The 21,450-nt window shown below is 40.6% G+C and overlaps 1 protein-coding gene across 1 annotated transcript in view; it reads right to left on the bottom strand.

Moving 5' to 3' along the window:
• bsna (bassoon presynaptic cytomatrix protein a) overlaps positions 1-13,107 on the bottom strand; it is a 118,161-nt gene extending 105,054 nt beyond the window's left edge. The window contains exon 1 of the mRNA XM_060882083.1: positions 12,874-13,107. Within this exon, the coding sequence (XP_060738066.1) occupies positions 12,874-13,043 (170 nt within the window). The 5' untranslated portion in view covers positions 13,044-13,107. The remainder of the gene's footprint in view (positions 1-12,873) is intronic.
• Positions 13,108-21,450: the final 8,343 nt, after the last annotated feature.

Genomic DNA, 21,450 nt, shown 5'->3' with positions numbered 1-21,450 from the left:
ATGTTACAGTAATGTGTAGAATGTATTTTATTTATTCTTTTTTTTATTTATTATCATTGTAGCCCTGGAGTTTATTCCCTATTTTCTCACCTTTTGGTTATACTTTTCAAGTACTATACTCATATAGAAAAATGAAATTTTGATTAATTTGTGTTACAAATGCTTTCAATAAAGTGAAATTGTGTTACAGTATTCTATATGAAGAACTGATTTATGTGGAAAATCATTGAAACTTTAAAAAGAAAAGTTCATCAATTATGTAATGCTTCCTGTTGTTAGTGTTTTTTAGGTCAGTGTGTTGTGAATGAAATGTGTGTTTTCTGAATGAGAAATTTTGCCAGTGTATGTTGGTCTGAGTGAGTTTTGTACGTGAGATTAACTGTTTGGCACACATTCATGTTGGTAATGCAGACTGTGTGAAGAGTTTTGAAAATGTGGTTTCGGTATTGAACAATTCTTATTGTCATAAACGTGAAACCGGTTAGATCCAAATGTAGGTTTATTTGCAAAATCCAAAAACAGGCAAGGGTCAAAACACCAGGCAAACAGCAACAAAGGAAATCCAAAAGCAGTAGTGAATAATCCAGGCGTAGGTCAGGGCAGGTAGCAAACAATCACAAACACGAAAAACAGGCAGGGTCAAAATGAGGCAATAAACAGAACAGAGAAATACGCTCGGTATGCAGACAGGCTAACAATACTTCGCGTCGTAAGAGAGTTCTGAGTGAGCTTAAATAGACCAGGTGATTACAAACAGGAAACAGGTGTACTGAGTTGGTGGTGCAATGGATAGTGGGAATTAGAGTCCTGATGATAACGTGCTCTCATAGCCCTCATGGCTCTCATAACAGAGCCCCCCCCCAGGAGTGGATTCCAGACACTCCAACGTAGATCCGGCGGATGGTGGTGTGGAGGCGGAACAGGGGGCAGGAAGGCGGGCCAGGCGGTAGAGGGCAGGGCAGAGCCGGCAGAGCTGAAGGCCAGGGCAGTACAGCATGCGGCGCCAGAGACCAGAGCAGGACTGGAGGCCAGGGTGGTGCCGCAGGCAGAGCCAGCGACCAGAGCAGGACTGGAGGCCAGGGTGGTGCCGCAGGCAGAGCCAGCGACCAGAGCAGGACTGGAGGCCAGGGTGGTGCCGCAGGCAGAGCCAGCGACCAGAGCAGGACTGGAGGCCAGGGTGGTGCCGCAGGCAGAGCCAGCGACCAGAGCAGGACTGGAGGCCAGGGTGGTGCCGCAGGCAGAGCCAGCGACCAGAGCAGGACTGGAGGCCAGAGTGGTGCCGCAGGCAGAGCCAGCGACCAGAGCAGGACTGGAGGCCAGAGTGGTGCCGCAGGCAGAGCCAGCGACCAGAGCAGGACTGGAGGCCAGGGTGGTGGCACAGAGTAACTCAGCAAACTGGTCAGCATCGCAATCCAAGGCAGTGCTGGAGGTGTTCCGAGCCTGTAAACAGGGACAGGAGGTAGAGGGGCTGGCAAAGCCAATGAAACAAAACACAGGACAGGTAACACAGGCAAATTGGTTGGTTCAGGCCAGGCAGAGAGCTCAGGGAACCCAGAAATGACCATCTTGGGCCAGGCAGAGAGTTCATAGTTGGCCATCTTAGATGAAGCAAATAGTTCAGGGTCGACTGTTTTTGATGAGACATTGAGACCTTGGAAGTCGTGCATGGTTAGTGACCCAGGTTCGACTAAGTGACTAAGTGTTCGGGGGACTCTGGTTCATGAGAGTGTGGGATTTCCTGTGAAGCAGAAGAAGGTGGACCCTGCATGACTCAAAGATGATGCGGACATAGATGATATGGTTGATTCAGGTGCTCCAGTTGATTCATTAGCTCCAGCCGGTTCAGGTGATTCATTTACTCCAGCAGGTTCAGGTGATTCATTTACTCCAGCAGGTTCAGGTGCTTCAGCAGATTCAGGTGCTTCAGACGGTTCAAATGGTTCGGTTGGTTCAGGTGCTCCAGCAGGTTCATTAGCTCCAGCAGGTTCAGGTGATTCATTTGCTCCAGCCGGTTCAGGTGATTCATTTACTCCAGCAGGTTCAGGTGATTCATTTGCTCCAGCAGGTTCAGGTGATTCATTTGCTCCAGCAGGTTCAGGTGATTCATTTGCTCCAGCAGGTTCAGGTGATTCATTTACTCCAGCAGATTCAGGTGCTTCAGACGGTTCAAATGGTTCGGTCTGTTCAGGTGCTCCAGCAGGTTCATGTGATTCATTTGCTCCAGCAGGTTCAGGTGATTCATTTACTCCAGCAGGTTCAGGTGCTTCAGCAGGTTCAGGTGCTTCAGCAGGTTCAGGCGCTTCAGATGGTTCAAATGGTTCGGTCAGTTCAGGTGCTCCAGCAGGTTCAGGTGATTCATTTACTCCAGCAGGTTCAGGTGATTCAGCCGGTTCAGGTGATTCATTTACTCCAGCAGGTTCAGGTGCTTCATTTGCTCCAGCAGGTTCAGGTGCTTCATTTATTCCAGCAGGTTCAGGTGATTCATTTACTCCAGCAGGTTCAGGTGATTCAGCCAGTTCAGGTGCTTCATTTGCTCCAGCAGGTTCAGGTGCTTCAGACGGTTCAGGTGCTCCAGCAGGTTCAGGTGATTCATTTACTCCAGCAGGTTCAGGTGATTCATTTACTCCAGCAGGTTCAGGTGATTCATTTACTCCAGCAGGTTCAGGTGATTCATTTACTCCAGCAGGTTCAGGTGATTCAGCCGGTTCAGGTGCTTCATTTGCTCCAGCAGGTTCAGGTGCTTCATTTACTCCAGCAGGTTCAGGTGATTCATTTACTCCAGCAGGTTCAGGTGCTTCAGCAGGTTCAGGTGCTTCAGACGGTTCAAATGGTTCGGTCGGTTCAGGTGCTCCAGCAGGTTCAGGTGATTCATTTACTCCAGCAGGTTCGGGTGCTTCAGCAGGTTCGGGTGCTTCAGCAGGTTCGGGTGCTTCAGGTGCCTCAGCAGGTTCGGGTGCTTCAGGTGCCTCAGCAGGTTCGGGTGATTCATTTGCTTCAGCAGGTTCAGGTGCCTCAGCAGGTTCGGGTGCCTCAGCAGGTTCGGGTGATTCATACGGGTCAGGGGGTCTGGTGGAAGATGATTCAGGTGGCTCGGGAGAGGCAGATGGTTCAGAGTTGCGGATTTGGGAACTGCCCGGTGAAACAGAAGGGCAGCAAGCATGCCGCGGTGCCATAGCAAGTACAGGAGGCATGGGACTGAGAGAACATACCTCTGGGGATCACTAAACTTGACAAAACTAGATTTTGACTCTTAGTCACTCGTGCAGACGTTATCTGGGGATCCAGTAGACTAGACACTAGTAGTTGTGGCTTTGCAGGAGCAGGAGAGATAGGTGAGGCAGCCATTTCGGGAAGTGGTTGGGATGCAGGAATGGCAGCAATCTTGACAACAGGTGCGGGGATGGTAACGGCCCTCTGAGGGACAGGTGTTGTCAGGACAGTGGCTCTTTCAACCGCTGGTGCAGATACAGTAGTAGCCCTCTTGAAAACAGGTGCAGGTAAGACGGTAGCCATTTTAGGGGTAGGTGCAGACACGGCAGTCTTGCTTGCGAAGAGTTTTCTTCTGATAGCCCACCTAGACAAGGGTTCAGGCATAGGAGCGGCTATTTTATGATCTGAGACAGGCATGTTTCATTTTGGGAGTAGGGGCAGGCGTGACAGTGGCTGTTTTAGGAGCAGAGACCAGCCTAGTGATGGCCATGCTGTCAATGGTTTTTCCATCCAGGGTTTCCCATAAGTTCCATCGGCTTCGGCTTTCTAAATTACTCACAAACCCCCAAAAGTCCAAAATTTGTAAGCTTTGTGTCTCTGCTTGAGACAAAGGTTCATCCAGACAGCCATTTAAGTACAACTTTACTGTAATTCTTCGTCGCTGAGGTTCAAACCAGCCGCACATATCCAGAATTGGGCAAAACAACGCACCGCTCGTCCTTGTTGGCGGAGGGACATCAAGTCATCCAACCTGTCCCACCATTCTTCCTCAGAGGAGGGGGGCAACACTTGGATTTGTATGCCGCTGTATCGGTACATGTCCGGTTACGGGAACACACCAATCGAAACGGGGAAATATCACTGCTGAATCCTAGATGAGTGGTCGAAAACGGTGCCGGAAGACTTACTGGGAATGCTGCATTTGGTTGTTGGTTTATGGCTGATGCAGTGATGAAACCAGGGTGGATGAAATAAACCGCTGGATCTTGTCGGGCGAAGTATTCTGTCATAAACGTGAAACCGGTTAGATCCAAATGCAGGTTTATTTGCAAAATCCAAAAACAGGCAAGGGTCAAAACATCAGGCAAACAGCAACAACAAAGGAAATCCAAAAGCAGTAGTGAATAATCCGGGCGTAGGTCAGGGCAGGTAGCAAACAATCACAAACACGAAAAACAGGCAAGGTCAAAACGAGGCAATAAACAGAACAGAGAAATACGCTCGGTATGCAGACAGGCTAACAATACTTCGCATCGTAAGAGAGTTCTGAGTGAGCTTAAATAGACCAGGTGATTACAAACAGGAAACAGGTGTACTGAGTTGGTGGTGCAATGGATAGTGGGAATTAGAGTCCTGATGATAACGTGCAGCAAATCCTCTGCAGGCCAGCAGAGGGAGCCCTCATGGCTCTCATAACACTTATTAGCAACTGAAAAAACTGTAAGCCATCTACTAGACTTTTCTGAACTACAGTTCTGAACAAAATTCAATTATCCTACCAATTATGCTTTACATATGTTAGTGGTTCTCCCTCATTTTCACCTCATTTTTTGAGTTCTTAAAGTGCATATGGAATTTGCTTGCAATAAATTCTTACTGTAAACCATTAAACAAACATATACATTCAAAGTCCAATTTTACTTGCATATTGGTTCAGTGTTCATTAACATAAAATTATTAATGTACCAGTCTTGATAACCAAATACATCCAGGTCACAATAAAGTAACGTTTAACCTCACATTATATAACTGTGTGTGTGTGTGTGTGTGTGAGTGTGTGTGTGTGTGTTTGTGTGTGTGTGTGTGTGCGCGTGCGTGTGTGCGTGTGTGTGTGTTTGTGTGTGTGTCAGTGGCAATATAATGACAAGTCTTCCACAGTTGAGTGACAGTGACAAGTGGTTCACTTGTATGCTTTGAAAACCTAACAATGTTTATAATTTCCTATGTCATTACTGAATAGCCTTAGGTGTAATATTATTATGACCCCAATATAAAATATTGATCATTATTGTCACTGAATGAAAGGAGTGAAATAATTTCATGGTTATTTATATCCCTGCTTTATCTTACTCATTCAAGTGCACATGTGTTAAGATAACACTTTGTGTTTGTTTTTTGCATGCCATCTGTAATATAATTTGGTCATGGCTTCATCCAGTCTTGAACATGGTAGAACACCTAAATGGTAGAACACTCAGTGGTAATGATGCCTGAAGTGACTAATCAGCTACTAATGCTAATTTATTTATTTTTTTATTTACTTAATTTTTTTTCCAATTGATTTAATTAATTGTTGCTTTTATTCTGGCCAATTAGCAGTCTTCATCTTCAAACAACAGCTACCAACCAAGGAGGGTGAAGGCTATCACAGAAACATGTAAATCAGCCAACCTCATCGTCAGTTGTCAGGGTTCAGCATAACACATTCAGTGAAAAGCATTGGAAAGCATCTGAACACCTAAGCATGTGTGAAGTCACAGATGTCCATGACTGGCTACTGTCACTGTCACTGATTCAGGAGATAAAGTATGCATTATGAGCATGGCCAGTACGTTACTCTGGGCCCTCCAGTCCTGGATGACTGTGACATTATTGGGATTCAATCTCACTTGTTACCTGTCAACCTGTGGGATTGATTATCTCATTACAATGGCACGTCAGAGGATATGTTAGGCATAAACTGAACAGTAGCCTGAGGACAGCACTTGATTGGGGCCAATTTCAACCTACCACAGGATAATGACCCAAAACACACCTCCAAAACGTGTCAGCAATATTTGAAGATTAAGCAGTCAGACAGAATTCTGACTGTAATGGAGTGGCCAGCACAGTCTCTGGATCTGAAACCTATTGATCTGTTGTGGGAGTAGCTTGAGGAAGACTCAACCAAGCCAATGACAATCTTGCTCTAGCATAGTCACTGCTTTAGCAGCAGTTTTATCGAGCAAAAAACATTTAACACAAATTCTTTATAACTGCCAGGTTGACTGGAGGAAAAAATTTCACTAACGTGTACAATGTCAGAAATACAACACACACCCACAAGGTATGGCACAACTCAGGAGACTGACTCAGCAGTCTTTAAACATATGCTACCTAGCAGAAAAAAAACATCTATGTTGACTAAAATTGTGTTAAGTACACTGCACAATTAAACTTTAATGAAATCCCTTACCTTCTGTCAAACACAATTTTGCAAATTCCCCATTCTGTTTAGTGGGAGATATGTAGTAATTCTAAAGCTCTACCTTTCACAAATAATACTGGTGCACATAAAATGAAGAGTCCTGTGTGTGTCCTGCTGAAAACATTTTAGAAAACATCAGTTTTCAGCAAGCAAGTCTAGACTTTCACCTACAGTATAATTCATACATATGCATGCAAGCCTGATAAATGTCTTAATAATCATATAGTAAATTGGTCCAAAGTATGAATTACTAGAAATGTAGAAAATTACCATTGGGACAAAGTGGGACAGAATGTTAATGCTAATGAATGCATTTTTTTTTTTTTTTTTTTTTTTATAGTTTTATTGATTTCTTATTAAAACTTAAACAAAACAACAATCAGTCAGCACACACAGCATGCATTCAAACATATTAATAACTATATAACAACAATGCATTTTTAATATGAGTGACTGTGGTAAGGCAAAGGGCAAATCATAAACAGGTCAGGGTTGGGGTCTCACTTGTTCAAGTAAATCCCACAAAGGGGCCTATGTCTGCCAGAATAATTCAGATTTGTTCTGCAAGTCATGTGTAAGTTTTTCCAAAGGGAGAAAATTAGCTACTTGTGACAAACACATCTCCAAAGTTACCTGTGGTGATGACAAAAGAATAAGTATACATTTCTTTGCCAAAAACGTAATGAAATTTAACAAAGGGTGTGAAGCAGTAGAGAACTCAAATGATGTTTTGCAGTTAAGTAAATATATAGTAGGAGACATAGTGAATTCTCTGGCCAGCATCTTCTGAACCATATCATGTACCTCATGCCAAAATAGTTGAATGGTCTTACAGTCCCAGAATAAGAACAATGTTCCTATTTCAGATTTACATTTAAAACACAGCTTAGATACATTTGGCTACATTTTATGGAGGCGTACTGGGGTAAGATATGTCCTGTATATGAATTTAAAGTTTTGCTCATGCACGATGTTGATTTATGAATAACCTCCTCACATATAGAGAGCCATTCGTGATCAGTTAATGGTTGGCCAATATCCTTTTCCCAAATCTTTCTTCAAGGATTTAATAGTGAGGAGATTTCTGATAACCAAGAATACAGATAAGAAATCTGACCCTTTAACGCCCGCGGCAGAAGAAGACCATATTCAATATCAGAGAGTTCCCAACGAATTTTCCCCCGTCTCATTTCAGACTGAATAAAAAGGCGTAGTTGAATAAATTTGAAAAAATCAGTTTTAGGAATTTGGTAAACCATTCTGATCATTTCAAAGATTTAAATATCTTGCCTGAAAATAAGCTGCCTAAATTAGATATACCTTTTTCTGCCCAGGTCTGAAGGCCCTGTCCCCAGGATAATGAGGCAGGAAAATCAGGATGCAAAGTGACTGGGGATTGCATAGTCAGATTCCTGGGGACACCGAGATACTTTCTGGAATCTTCCCAAGCCAAAATGGTGTTAAATAACAAAAGGTTTTCAGCTACTGGGGGGACCTCTCTAAAGTTGTTAGCATTCTTGGAGCACAGGCAAAGGATTCCATACTGACCCACAAGGATTCTGTATCATTTAGAAACCATCTAAGCATTTGTTTAATCTGAGCAGCCCAATAATAGAGCTGCATGTTGGGCACTGAGCCACCCCCACACCCCCTTGGCTTGAGAAGGGAAGCAAGTTTAATCCTAGTTTTTTATTATTACTCCATATAAACTTACCAATAGCAGTGTTCAAAAAAGTTCTGATTCAAATAACAGGGTATTTTAAAAATACATCAAAATTAAGTAAATGGGGAAGCACATTCATTTTTAATTTGTATTAATTCTTCCAAAGAAAGATATTGGGAATTATGTCCACCTATTCATGTCTTGTTTGAGTCTTGCCATTAAGGGTGAGTAGCTCTTAGAAAATAAATCCTTTAAATCAGAGGTTATATGTATGCAAAAAATAGAGAAATCCAGAGTCAGTAATGTGAAAGGGACAATGTGGTTTAACAGTTTGTGGGGTATTTAAAAACATGGCTTGGGATTTCCCTAAATTTACTTTATATCCAGTAAATTGACTAAATTGATTGATCGTCTCCAACAAACCGGGTATGGATAATTGTGGTTGCTTTAAGTAAAGGAGGACATCATCCGCATATAAAGATAGACGGTGTTCCATTTCACCAGCCATCACCCCTCGGATGACACTATGCATGCGAATACTTTCTGCCAGGGGTTCGAAGTACAAGGCGAACAAGAGTGGTGACAGGGGACAGCCTTATCAGCAGCCTCTTTGGATCAAAAATCCACTTGATAGTAAACCGTTAGTGTTAACCACAGCTGATGGGCTATAGTAAAGAAGTCTCACTAGTCTGATGTAGTTAGCGCCCAAATTTAATTTGTACAACCCTTGAAATTGAAACCTCCACTCAACCCTGTCAAATGCTTTCTCAGTCAAATGGTGTATTATGTTCAACAGGCGACGTATATTGTCTGAACCACAGCGGGATTTATTAAATCCAGTTTGGTCTGGTTTAATGACCTTAGGTAGGATTCTCTCCAGGCGATGAACTAAGGCTTTGGCCACAATTTTGAAGTCTACGTTGATTAAACTTATCGGGTAATATGAGGCACAGTATCAAAATAGCCACACCGTGTTTATTTGATGAGAATTAACTGAAATACACCTGGCCAATCCAGTCTCATTTGAGCTTTAAATGTTCTATATCTGACAAATGCGTCTCCTGTAAAAGTACACCTTTTACAGGAGTTAAAATAGTTACCTTTTCTCTCTTCAAGAATGTTACATTTTTCTTTCTTTTAACCACATTACCCATGCCCTTTACATTCCATGTGACTATCCTAGTCTATTCAGACATACTGTATATCAGTGCTGTTTAAAGTAATTGAATGCTGTGGGCTGACAGAAGTAAGATTGAGACAACATAACTCTGTAATACGATCGGCTATCCTAAACATAGACAAAAACCCCAACAACCCTCCCCCTCTCTGCCGCATCCCCTAACGATGGGGCTCAAACAAAAACTCATCACAAACACGATTCACCAACAGCTCAATTGATCACCAAGGAAAACAACAGACAGAGAAACCCCCCTGAACTCAATTTAAACTAGAAATAAATCAAGTCCGCTCTAGCAACATTAATGAGGATAAATGTTAATTAGTTTCAACCTAAAAAAGAAAAAGAAGGGGAAAATTGTGGATGTAGAATTGAATGGCAATTGAATAAGGAAAAAAAACAACAACTTTAGTGCAGGTCTGGCATAACAGTCATAAAATATAGAACTGAATTTCATCCTTACAAACAGAGTTCTGCCATGTGGCTCTGCATCATCTTGAAAAAGCCATACATTTGTGTTTGAGCTCAGTAGGAAGAAACATGATACGCCCCCGAAGTCGGAAAAAACGGAAACACTTTTATGGTCCACAGAAAAACAGGACGGAAAAGATCACTTGGCTGCGTCCAGAAAATTAGTAGCTGCTTCCACATTATCAAATAAAATTATTTTTCCATTGTGTAAACAGCGAAGTCTAGCTGGGTATGCAATGCCTCAGAATACCCCTCGATCCACTATTCTTTTGCACACCCCTCCAAACGCTTGCCACTTTCGCACAACCTCTGCCGATAAGTCCGGGGAAAAGAGTAATGGGGCACCACTATGTTTTACCTGTGTTTTCCTAGCAGCTCTCAAAACTACATCTCTTTCTGGGAAGCGTAAAAACCGCACAATAACACTCCTCAGTGGTACGTTTGGTGTGGACTGAGATGGAAGGGGGTTCTATCTCGATCTCGATGACAGGGGAGTCTGCGGGAACCTGAAGCCAAACCGGCAACATAGCCTGTAAAAATGTAGTCAGAGATTCACTGCCTTCCGCTTTCTCAGGAAGCCCAACAATCCTCATGTTTTTATGGCGACCCTGTGACTTTAAGTGACTTTGAATGTGGCATGGTTGTTGGTGCCAGACGGGCTGGTCTGAGTATTTCAGAAACTGCTGATCTACTGGGATTTTCATGCACAACCATCTCTAGGGTTTACAGAGAATGGTCTGAAAAAGAGAAAATATCCAGTGAGCGGCAGTTCTGTGGGCACAAATGCCTTGTTTATGCCAGAGGTCAGAGGAGAATGGCCAGACTGGTTTGAGCTGATAGAAAGGCAACAGTAACTCAAATAACCACTCGTTACAACCGAGGTATGCAGAAGAGCATCTCTGAATGTACAATACGTCGAACCTTGAGGCAGATGGGCTACAGCAGCAGAAGACCACACCGGTACTAGTAAGGTGTACCTAATAAAGTGGCCGATGAGTAAATATATATATATATATATAAAATGCTTTTAAAAATTAGATCACTAACAAAGTACATACTGAGTAAGGTACTGATGATATAGTCTATGTTAAAGCAAATGCAAGATTGTGTAATGTAAACCTTAAAGAGTTATAATGGCAGTAATTCCATGTGTAACTTTCCATTATAGACTAACATGCATCACATAATAACATGCTGCCAAATGGTAGATGATAGCTAGCTAGTGGGAGTGACTTAGCAAATGACTAAAAAAGGAAAAAAAAAGAATATTACTGTGAACATTATACTGCTTATTTAGTACAATCAGTTTAACCAGTAATAATACAAATGCTATCATTAGTCACATTTAAAGAACCTCAGCTTTTTTATGTGGCATCACATGCTTCCCTTTTCAAATCTAGACTTTCTGCTGTAAGAAGGTCAGCATTACATGGCTACACTTAAAAACCCACAATGGGTGCATTTTCCTTGCTGATAGACATTAATATGCTCAAAGAAGCCAAAGAGATTTCAGCATTTGCTGAGGAAAGGCACTGAAACATCTAGTGAATACTATTCAGGAAGGGAAAAAAAAGCTCTGCTTCTTTTCATGGCTCACTTGATTTGTGACGCTGCAGGCCACATGATATATTAGTTAAGGGGAGTGCATCATTATCAAATGCCAAGCCCATTTGTGGTAGCTGAATTAATCAAATACATTTTGTAGGAAATAATAACTGTCGCTTAATTCTGCTTATGTCAGTATTGAACCAGGCATTTCTCTATCAATCTAATGTTTATACACAGTCTACACTTTTCTCTCTCGCTCATCCTCACGCTGTCCCATTATCCCTGAATTAGAAAGATTAACAATTATATTACATTTTATCCTTGACAATAATGGTTTTATTATTTTATTTATTTTTTATTATTAACAGTGGTTGTTGCCAACATTGTTGCCAACATTGTCATGGGTGAGAGTAAAATGTTTTATATTTATTAATGTTCATAATTATTCTATTAATGTAGACATAATCTATATCACTAATTTGTATTTTATATATATATATATATATATATATATATATATATATATATATATATATATATATATATATATATATATATGCACACACATTATACAAGTAAAGCAAATTTTGTAATATTATGGTTTCTTTGCATGATACAGCATTACATACTGGTGTAGTGTGCAGTGTACAGAAGCCTATATTTATTTTAGATTTTAAATTCAACTTTTGAACCCATCCATGCGCAGCACGCCGTGACGTGTTCTCATTACCGGAACAAACCAGGTGTTGAAACAAATGTTCAAATCGCACCTGAATGGAAGGGTGGGCGGATGACGCGCGGGCTCGCAAACAGAAAGAGGAGGAGCGCGAGCGATCATGCTGCAAGAAACCTTGCTCGTTTACGTGTATATTTTTTCGGTGTTGTTTCCTTTAATAAAGCAGTCTTTTAAGATGATAATTTCCGATCCGTATATTCCTATTAGATTCATCAGTAGGATGTACGGTTGTGACTAAATAAAGAATAAAGATGCCCAGAAGAATAACGTTGATGCTACGCACGGCGTCATAGCAAGCGTTTTTCATTCTCTCTCTCTCTCTCTCTCTCTCTCTCTCTCTCTCTCACTCTCTCTCACTCTCTCACTCACTCACACACAAACACGCACGCACACTACAAATAGCGCGTCAGCATCAACTGTATCCTCCTGCGGAAATCTTTCCACGCATTTGTCACATACAAAAACTTTTAACCTAAAATCGTTTTTACGTCTCTTACAATGAAAATAACCGTTATGAAAAACTGTATACATCAACATTCCGTATACCATAGGGTGTTGAAAGTATACAAACGATATGCAAAGAATACTCACGTGCACGCACACACACACACACACACACACACACAACGACGACTGAGGGCGTTGCGCGAGCGTAAATCACTGGATAGAGCGGAAGACAAGGACGTGCCACTTCGATAAACCTAAACCTACACAAGAACCTGACGCTAGTGTACCTGACGCTTGCTTCCGGCCATGGATAGGCCTTTATAATCAACGGTAGAATCATACACAAATTTGCGAAGATTTTCTTTTCCGATCTGCTAGTCTTAACAATATTTATAACGGGCGAAAACATCGGTAATCCATGTTTTCCACTTTACCTGTTCATCGCCGCCCCAGTTCCCATTGCAGCTCCACCACCGGCCGCAGCGCCATTCACAGGCTTGATATGCTGTCCAGAGACCGTTGATGCTGAAACGGATCCTGGAGCGCCCACCACACCAAGCACCGAGCCCCCTTCCCCGCCTTCGAGGCTGGCTTCGTTGCCCATTGCCTTTAGGATTCAAATCGACCGAATAGCTCGAGTTTTAACGTTTTGATTTAAAATACGTTAAAAAAAACGTGGACTCAAATAGGATGCTTGTCTTCCGCCATCATCCTCTCGTTCTAAGCCTGAACTGGTGCTGAGCGCGTGAGCTGGAGGAGGCGGGAGTGATAAATGAGCACGCGCAGCTGATGCGCATCCACCACTACACACGCGCGCGCTTCATGCACACGCCTTTACACATACATATATACACATATACGACTACACATATAACAAAGAGAAATTTAAATTATTACTTTTTTATTTTAAATCTTTGGTTTCGTTTATGCAAAAACATGTATTGTACAATTACAAATATATTTACCCAATTAATGAATTTAACGAAGATACAATAAATATACAATTAATTTCCACTTTAAGGGGAACACATGTATTCATTCATTCATTCATTCATTCATTCATTTTCTACCACTTATCCGAACTACCTCGGGTCACGGGGAGCCTGTGCCTATCTCAGGCGTCATCGAGCATCAAGGCAGGATACACCCTGGACGGAGTGCCAACCCATCGCAGGGCACACACACACTCTCATTCACTCACGCAATCACACACTACGGACATTTTTCCAGAGATGCCAATCAACCTACCATGCATGTCTTTGGATTGGGGAGGAAACCGGAGTACCCGGAGGAAACCCCCGAGGCACGGGGAGAACATGCAAACTCCACACACACAAGGCGGAGGCGGGAATCGAACCCCCAACCCTGGAGGTGTGAGGCAAACGTGCTAACCACTAAGCCACCGTGCATTATTATTATTATTATTATTATTATTATTATTATTATTATTATTATTATTATTATTATTATTATTATCATTATTATTATTATTAGCCATTGTGACATTCCAGTCAGATGACTGGCAAAGGGATTAGTGTAGACCAAGATTATGAATTTCTCATTTTGTTTTTAATAAATCTTTTTGTTTAAATACGCAGTTAGGAACAGTCAATTAAAGGAATATATTTCAGTGTTGCAGAGACCACAACCATGTCCATAATCACAAGGCATTGTTTAACACGAAACGTGAGATATTAGAAACAAAGGAATGTTTTCTTCTCAAGTGATTTAGGCTTAGACTTTAATGAAAAAAGCCTTTTAACTCTAGACATATTCTCACCAGCAGACATGTGGACTTTATTTCACACATACACAGACCATTGCACGGCACTCTTTTCTGCAACAGCTTGAGATGAGAAAACACCTTTATATATAGAACTGCAAAGTATTCAAACTGAAATATGGACTGAGGGGATATAATATATTTGTTGAATAAAACATTAACTATCTTAGACCCCATATTTAAGATTCACATAATTCTGCCTCTAGAAGGACAAGCATTGATGTATTTTACTATTAGACTGTAGGCATCTGTCAACAAACTACTCTATTTCATCACAGAAAAAGGGAAAAACTGCCTAGGGTGTAACTGATGAGGCCTGGAGGATTGCTATAACTCAGAATACAGTTGTACCAAACAATATAGTGATTGTAATAATTGCTTAGTAGTATGTGTTTGTATTGTAGTGCCATTCAATCCTTGCTACTGACAATGTAGCTGCAAGACTTGTTTTCAATTTCCCACAGTCAAGTTCAAGTTCTCCCACATCACCTTATTTATGCGTTTCCTCCACTGGCTCCCTAAAGTAGTCTACATCGGCATGAAAAAAAAAAGCCTACAATGGACCAGCACTTACCATTAACCACTTATCACACCCACTCTGCACAATGTACTCTTTAAGCCTTTATCCAGAAACTATTTCACCCAGCATCCATTAAAGTGCAAAGACAACATGCTTTAAGAATCTGCTCTGTTCTGACACCCAGGTTGTAGAACCTCCCCTGGTTGTCCAAAGAGCTAAGTCACTGTACGCCAGTAAGTACATACTTTAAATCTTAAAAAAAAAAGATTATATATTATGTGTGATACCATGTAGTCATGTTATGTCCATGTTTATGTTCCCATTGACCTGCAAACATTTTTTTCTTCATAGGGTTTAGGTTCAAGCGCAAGCATTTGAATTGAAATCATGTTGACACCCCTTTGACACCATAAGTGTTCTCAACATCCAGGTGGCACTGAACACATCGCTCTTCACTTTCACACTATGGTGCATTGCCTTGCTAATGAACTCGTAGTTATTCATTTTTAATCTAGATTTATTGAGAATTCTAGCCACCCCATCACTCTTGTGTGTGCGCACATGAATCAGCTAGGATGTGTTGTGCAAACAACAGGCAAATCAGAGATTCCATGTTCTAGGCTTACTTGAATGACAGGCATCTTTATTCTTTTGCCTGTGAATGGAGTCCGATCATTGTCTTGCTGAGAAAATGGGATATCTCTCTGACCGCTTACGGGCATGTGGCCTGTGTTTAGGTAGTACATCACTCAGCTGAATTGGCCTAACTGAAAGCAACCTATTTATAAGGGTAAATGCAGCAGCAGATATATTAGTGAGAACCATACACTGCCAAATATAGTTTATAAAACTTGCCATTGTTTCTATTTAAATTACATGTTTTATTTTATTATGAGCCTATTTATAATGTTGACATAAAGAGTGTCTTAGAAAAAGGTTTCTGTGTAATTAACTGTATAATTTCTCATAGCACAGTATGTTGGTCTTAATGGTGCTTTATATCTGACATGTTTTTATAAGAGAGATTCAGTTTTTATAATGTTTGTAGGATGTATTTAAGCCATCTCGACCAGGTACACCTGTATACATGTAGCCTTATTGCAAAATTTCCCTGGAGTTCCAGGGGTCAGAATTTTAACTCAGATTCTTTCAATTATATGTGATGATGTTAAAAGTGCAATAAAGTGTCCCAATAGTAACAATAACACTTCATTGCCACTAGCACACATTGCTGCTGGCAAAGTTTATAGGTTTAAAAGGTTTATAGTGTTTTTAGAATCCAGCCCTGAGTTCAGAGATCCAACAAATGTTAACAGAAGAGAGCACTAGTAGGCTTTTGTACAAGGAAATTAATGTTAAAAGAGATAATGATTAACACTGTCAAAGATTTCAAGTATTGAATTCTTGCCAGATAACAATCTAATGATTCCAAGTCAACACAAGAGCTGTCAGCTAGCAAATAAGCCAAAAAAAAGCAACACGTCTACAATTAAAATGGGGCCATTAAAATGTAGATTTTCAATATACATTTTATTTTATTTAGTTCCAGAAACCTGTAGAAGCCTAAAATACCAGTTATTGCATGTTGTTTGTTTTAGGCCATTTTTACATTGGGTGCCAGATTGGTGGTAAGCCTGTCTTTACTGTGTAATACAGTATAACTATAATGTATTTAGCTTAATACTTACATTTTCAGCTATTAAATATTTAGCTATTAAATACTTAACTTAGAAGTTCCAAGTTCTAAAGTTCTAAAATTATAAAAAATATATATATATATGACGGTTGAAACATAAAGGTTTATGTCATTTTTACACCATGAACCACTAGAGGGTACCACCACCAAACGCACAACGTATTTGTGAATGAACTGAGAAACTCACTGTAATCCACTGCATATGGATACCCACTTCAATCTGTTTGCACAGTGAAAAGTATAGTCTTGTATAACCCTGGTGACTATATTTCCACAATGCGAGCAAAAAAATAAAAATTGCATGCCAATTGAAGAGAGAAAAAAATGTTGAATGTTTTAGATGAGAGAAATTGATTGTTAAAGTGTGTTTTAACTAGAGATGAGCCGGATACTCGGCTGAAACGAGTATCCGGTACGGATAAAGCACTTCTGCCAAGGACGAGTATTATACGAGTAATACAAGTCAATATATGTGCTCGGATTGAATGAAAATCATCATTGGGTAGCTGATTGTGTCAGCGTTCTGTTATAGGCTAGTCACAGCGCCCCTCTCCTACACACATACAGATGTATTGTGTTGCTGTGTCTCGCTCTGCTCACTCATAGTCACACACAGAACAGCTCTCTGTCTCTCCCTCAGTCACTCGGGTTCGCGGGTCTTTTCCGTTAACGTTTAGGGTTTCTTCAGCTTTTTACTTCATGTTGTAATGTTAATAATACGTACTTACTAACCAGTAGAGTTCTGGTAAACGTGGGTTCGTTCAGACGTGGTGCTTGCTTGGTAGAATGCGACTCGCATTGCGTCTCTGCCTGTCAGAGATTTTTTTTCTTTTTTAAACCTTCAGCTGTCTCTAACCAGTAACCAGACACTGAGTGTCTGACATGTTTTTGCTGTATTTCATAAAAACATAAAGGTAGTAAGCTAGTGTTATAAATATTACAAATTAATTATTACCGGTTAAAGCCCCGCCCACTCCGAGTACAGATACAGATACAGATAATTCATATGGTTAACAGATACGAATACAGATACAGATAATGCTGTACTCGCTCCTAGTTTTAACGTTTGCAGTTTAGTCCATTTGATAAAAAAATTTTTCAGCAGCTAATAACACAGCGATTCAACTCAGTGGTTTAAGCAACAGACGCAAAGAAAACAAAACAAACACAAAGAAAACAAAACTGGTTTAAGCAAGAAACTCAAAAAAACACAAGCAAGCTCCTTATACTGCATAGCACAGTAGTTACAGCATATTTTAGCAACAGTTTGGGGAGTGTTAAGTGTAGAACCCCAGGGTAGGAGAGTGACTAAGACAGAATTTTAGCTAATCTCTGGCTTATGTTTAAGATCAGTGTTGAGCTAAAGCAAAAATTGTCAGCAGTAATTGAAAGTCACATGCTGGCTCAAAGACAGGTCCTTGTGTGCAGGTATTCCTGCATGAAAATTTGGATTTGGATTTTCATTTGAATTTGAACATTTGGATGCATGACATGATGTGCATTAATAATAATTAATAAATTCACCTACCTGCTGAGCAGGTGCTTGTAGGTTCCATCTGGACCTACATTGTCAGAAATGGCAGTGGCTGTGGCGAGGATAAAAACCAGACCTAAATGCAGGGCTAAATAAACCAAGATCATTCGGCACCACAGAGTCCCGAAAAAGACACTCATCCTCCATCAGTAATCCAGAGCAGAGAGCCAGCCTTGCCAGCTACATGGAGGTAAGGTTGAGAATGATATTGATGAAACAAATGCAATCTTCCCCTGCTTTTTTCTTCACACAAAATCCGACCTTATTCCCCACTGCTGCTGGCTGGACTTATTGCCTCTACAACACTGGGATCTTGTACTTCATCTACCCTAAATAGAACTACTAAGTAAAAACTGTTTTAATTGTCTTCTTTTCCCCACTGAGCACTTGGAACTTTAATAAATTCACGATTGTGAATCGTTTTGATCTCTATCTCCCATCTCTGTTCTCTTCTTCCGTGCCCCTCAAAGGGATCCTTACATTGTATAACTGTATTCTAAAATAAAAATATATTTTAGAATTTTTATGCAATACAAGTGGCTATGTTATTATGCTTTTGCATTGATTTGTGAATTTTTTTTCATGCACTAATACTATTGGAACTAGGGATGCACTGATACCACTTTTTCTCTTCCGATCCGATTCCGATATCTGTGTTCTTTTCTACCTTTAAAACTAAAGAATGTATACAACTCGCTTAGTTATTAAGATTTATTTGTTTGTGGCAAAGAAATACAAAAATGCCCATTACTGGATGAAAATAGAAAACACAAGAAACCTTAAAAAAAGTATTAATGCAGTAGCAAACAGTACTTTTAACAGTTTAAACCATGTTTAAACCACTTTTAACAATCTAAACCATGTATACTGCAATTCATTCATTCATTCATTTTCTACCGCTTATCCGAACTACCTCGGGTCACGGGGCGTCATCGGGCATCAAGGCAGGATACACCCTGGACAGAGTGCCAACCCATTGCAGGGCACACACACACTCTCATTCACTCACGCAATCACACACTACGGACAATTTTCCAGAGATGCCAATCAACCTACCATGCATGTCTTTGGACCGGGGGAGGAAACCGGAGTACCCGGAGGAAACCCCCGAGGCAAGGGGAGAACATGCAAACTCCACACACACAAGGCGGAGGCGGGAATCGAACCCCCAACCCTGGAGGTGTGAGGCAAACATGCTAACCACTAAGCCACCGTGCCCCCCCATACTGCAATTATTAAATTTAATTATTTTTTTAAGAAAAGGCAATATTTTAAAGTGAATCTTAAATTAGAACTCTTGAAACTCAATGCAAAATGTATTAAACAGTAAACCTTGCACCCAAATGAGCGAAATGTTTAACGCGCTGAGGTAAATGGAAAGGGTGCCTGCTAAACTGGCCTGTCTGTCGCAGGTGGTTGTTCAACATATTTTCTATAAAATCTATTTATATGTAGCCCAGCTAGGGTTATATTAAGTATAAGTTCTGGGGTTTTTTTCATGTACTTGGTCATTTATTATTTTTTGTGGTACAAATAATATCGTAACTGTGTCTGTGTGTACGGTTTAAATAATTGTGCACTTCCCCTTTAAGAGATACTGCAGGTACAAGGTTTGTTAGTAATGCATTGGCTCAAAACTAGCAAGCTTGTTCAGTTATTTGTGATTGGCCATTTTCCACTTATTCCCACCCCGCGTGTAGATGGTGAATTCTGATTGGACAAAGGGAGAGTTGAGAACTGCCGATGGAGGGAGAGGTGTTTTTTTTTTGCTCCAGCGAGTTTAAGTCGGATATAGATTAAATACCCACTGGCAAAGTGGGTCAGACTGTCTGTATTTGGTGAAAGAAGTGTTATTAATACTTTTTATTTAGTGGATTGATGTTTATACCCTGTACAAGAGTAAACGTTTACGTTTTGTTCTTTTGAGTCTGCTGTACAGCGCAGCCCGTCGCTACGCTAATTATCGGGACTAAGCTGAAAAGAGAATTCTATCTGACGGTTTTCCAACAGTGCGTTTAGTTTATTTAATTTTCGTGACGGAGAGGAATGGGAGCAGTTGTGACTCTATATCGGACGCGGTGTGGAATCTCGATGCCATGGTGATACAGTATTGTGTTGCTTTTTGGGAGAGGAGGCCGTGAGACTACAGGAATATCTACCGCTTTATGTTAAGTTCGCGGTTCAACCACCTTGGAAGGCATTCAGGTGATCTGTCTGTTGGTTATTTCAGCTCGTAAGAGTGAAGAGGCCATTTGTTGTTTTAAAGGCCACCACGTTACGTTTAAAGGCCAGCAACGTTACAGGCCTGCAACAGGTACCTCCGTGAAGTTGGCACCCCATAAAAAGTCACAGTTCCCAAAAATATTTTGGTTATATCTCAGGAAGGAAAACAGATACAGTGTTTGTTTTAACGGCACAAATGGGCACAAATCGAGCACAAACGAACTAAGCCGGTTTTGAGCGACTTGGGCGATGTGGGGTGGAAAGTGATGGCACGGTCAAAAAAATAATGTTTAATAATGTTTTGACACGGTCAAAAAAATAATGTTTAATATCTCAAACACCAAACCAGCACAAACGTTCGTTTTTGCGGCACAAATCAGCACAAACGAATGCCATAGTTTTGGTGATTATTTCTTTTTATGGGGTGCCAACTTCACGGAGGTGCAACAGATTAGGGTTTGTGACTGGTGTGTGTGGGCCCATGCATGTGTTGTCTGACAATCATAATATTGTGTATTCTATTTTCCCAGAATTTTGGGTTATTGATGCTTTTGTTTATGTTCCTGAAATTGATAAGTATATGTGTAACACTGAATCTTTGCACATTGTTTACTTGGGGTTTGTTACTTCTTATGATTGAGTTAATTTAGTGTAATGTTCATGCATCTTCTGTGAGTTATCCTGACATCTACCCTGTGAATTTCTGAGAAGGTAGTTTAAAGGGGCTATTCAGAAGGAAGGAATACACAACAGGTTAACCTTTAAATTTGTCTTTATTTATTTTGTTTGTTTGTTATATATACTTAAAACAATTATTTAATATTTCAATTTGTACATAAATAAATGTAATAAAGTTTACTTATCTTGTGAGTTGATTGAAGCTTTGTGATAACTTGCTGCAGTTAGTGCGTACACCGTCTAATTAAGCTTATAAGTAGACAAAAGTACAAGAGGAAGGAAAGTGATATCCCATCGAGAAACCTCGATGAACCCCGGTCCTCCATCCAATTAAAGTTTAAGGGTAGAGGGCACTACATAAAATGGTGGCCCGTACGGGGATTTTCCTTACTTAATCAGGGTTCCCACTCTTTTTCAGAGATCATTTTCCAGGACTTTTCCAGGACATTTCAAATTTAGGAAAAAAAGACAAGGATCACAGATTCACGGCCTAAAGTTGTTCTTCTCTCCAAAAGTCTTTAAAACAACGTACACTTTATGGCTATTACTTAACTATAAAATTAGAAAAACACCAGAT

The sequence above is a fragment of the Tachysurus vachellii genome, chromosome 11 (assembly GCF_030014155.1).
Source record: "Tachysurus vachellii isolate PV-2020 chromosome 11, HZAU_Pvac_v1, whole genome shotgun sequence".
In the NCBI taxonomy this organism is placed as follows: Eukaryota; Metazoa; Chordata; class Actinopteri; order Siluriformes; family Bagridae; genus Tachysurus; species Tachysurus vachellii.
The sequence above is the reverse complement of the archived record's forward strand: the minus strand, read 5'-3'. Positions and strand labels throughout refer to the sequence as shown.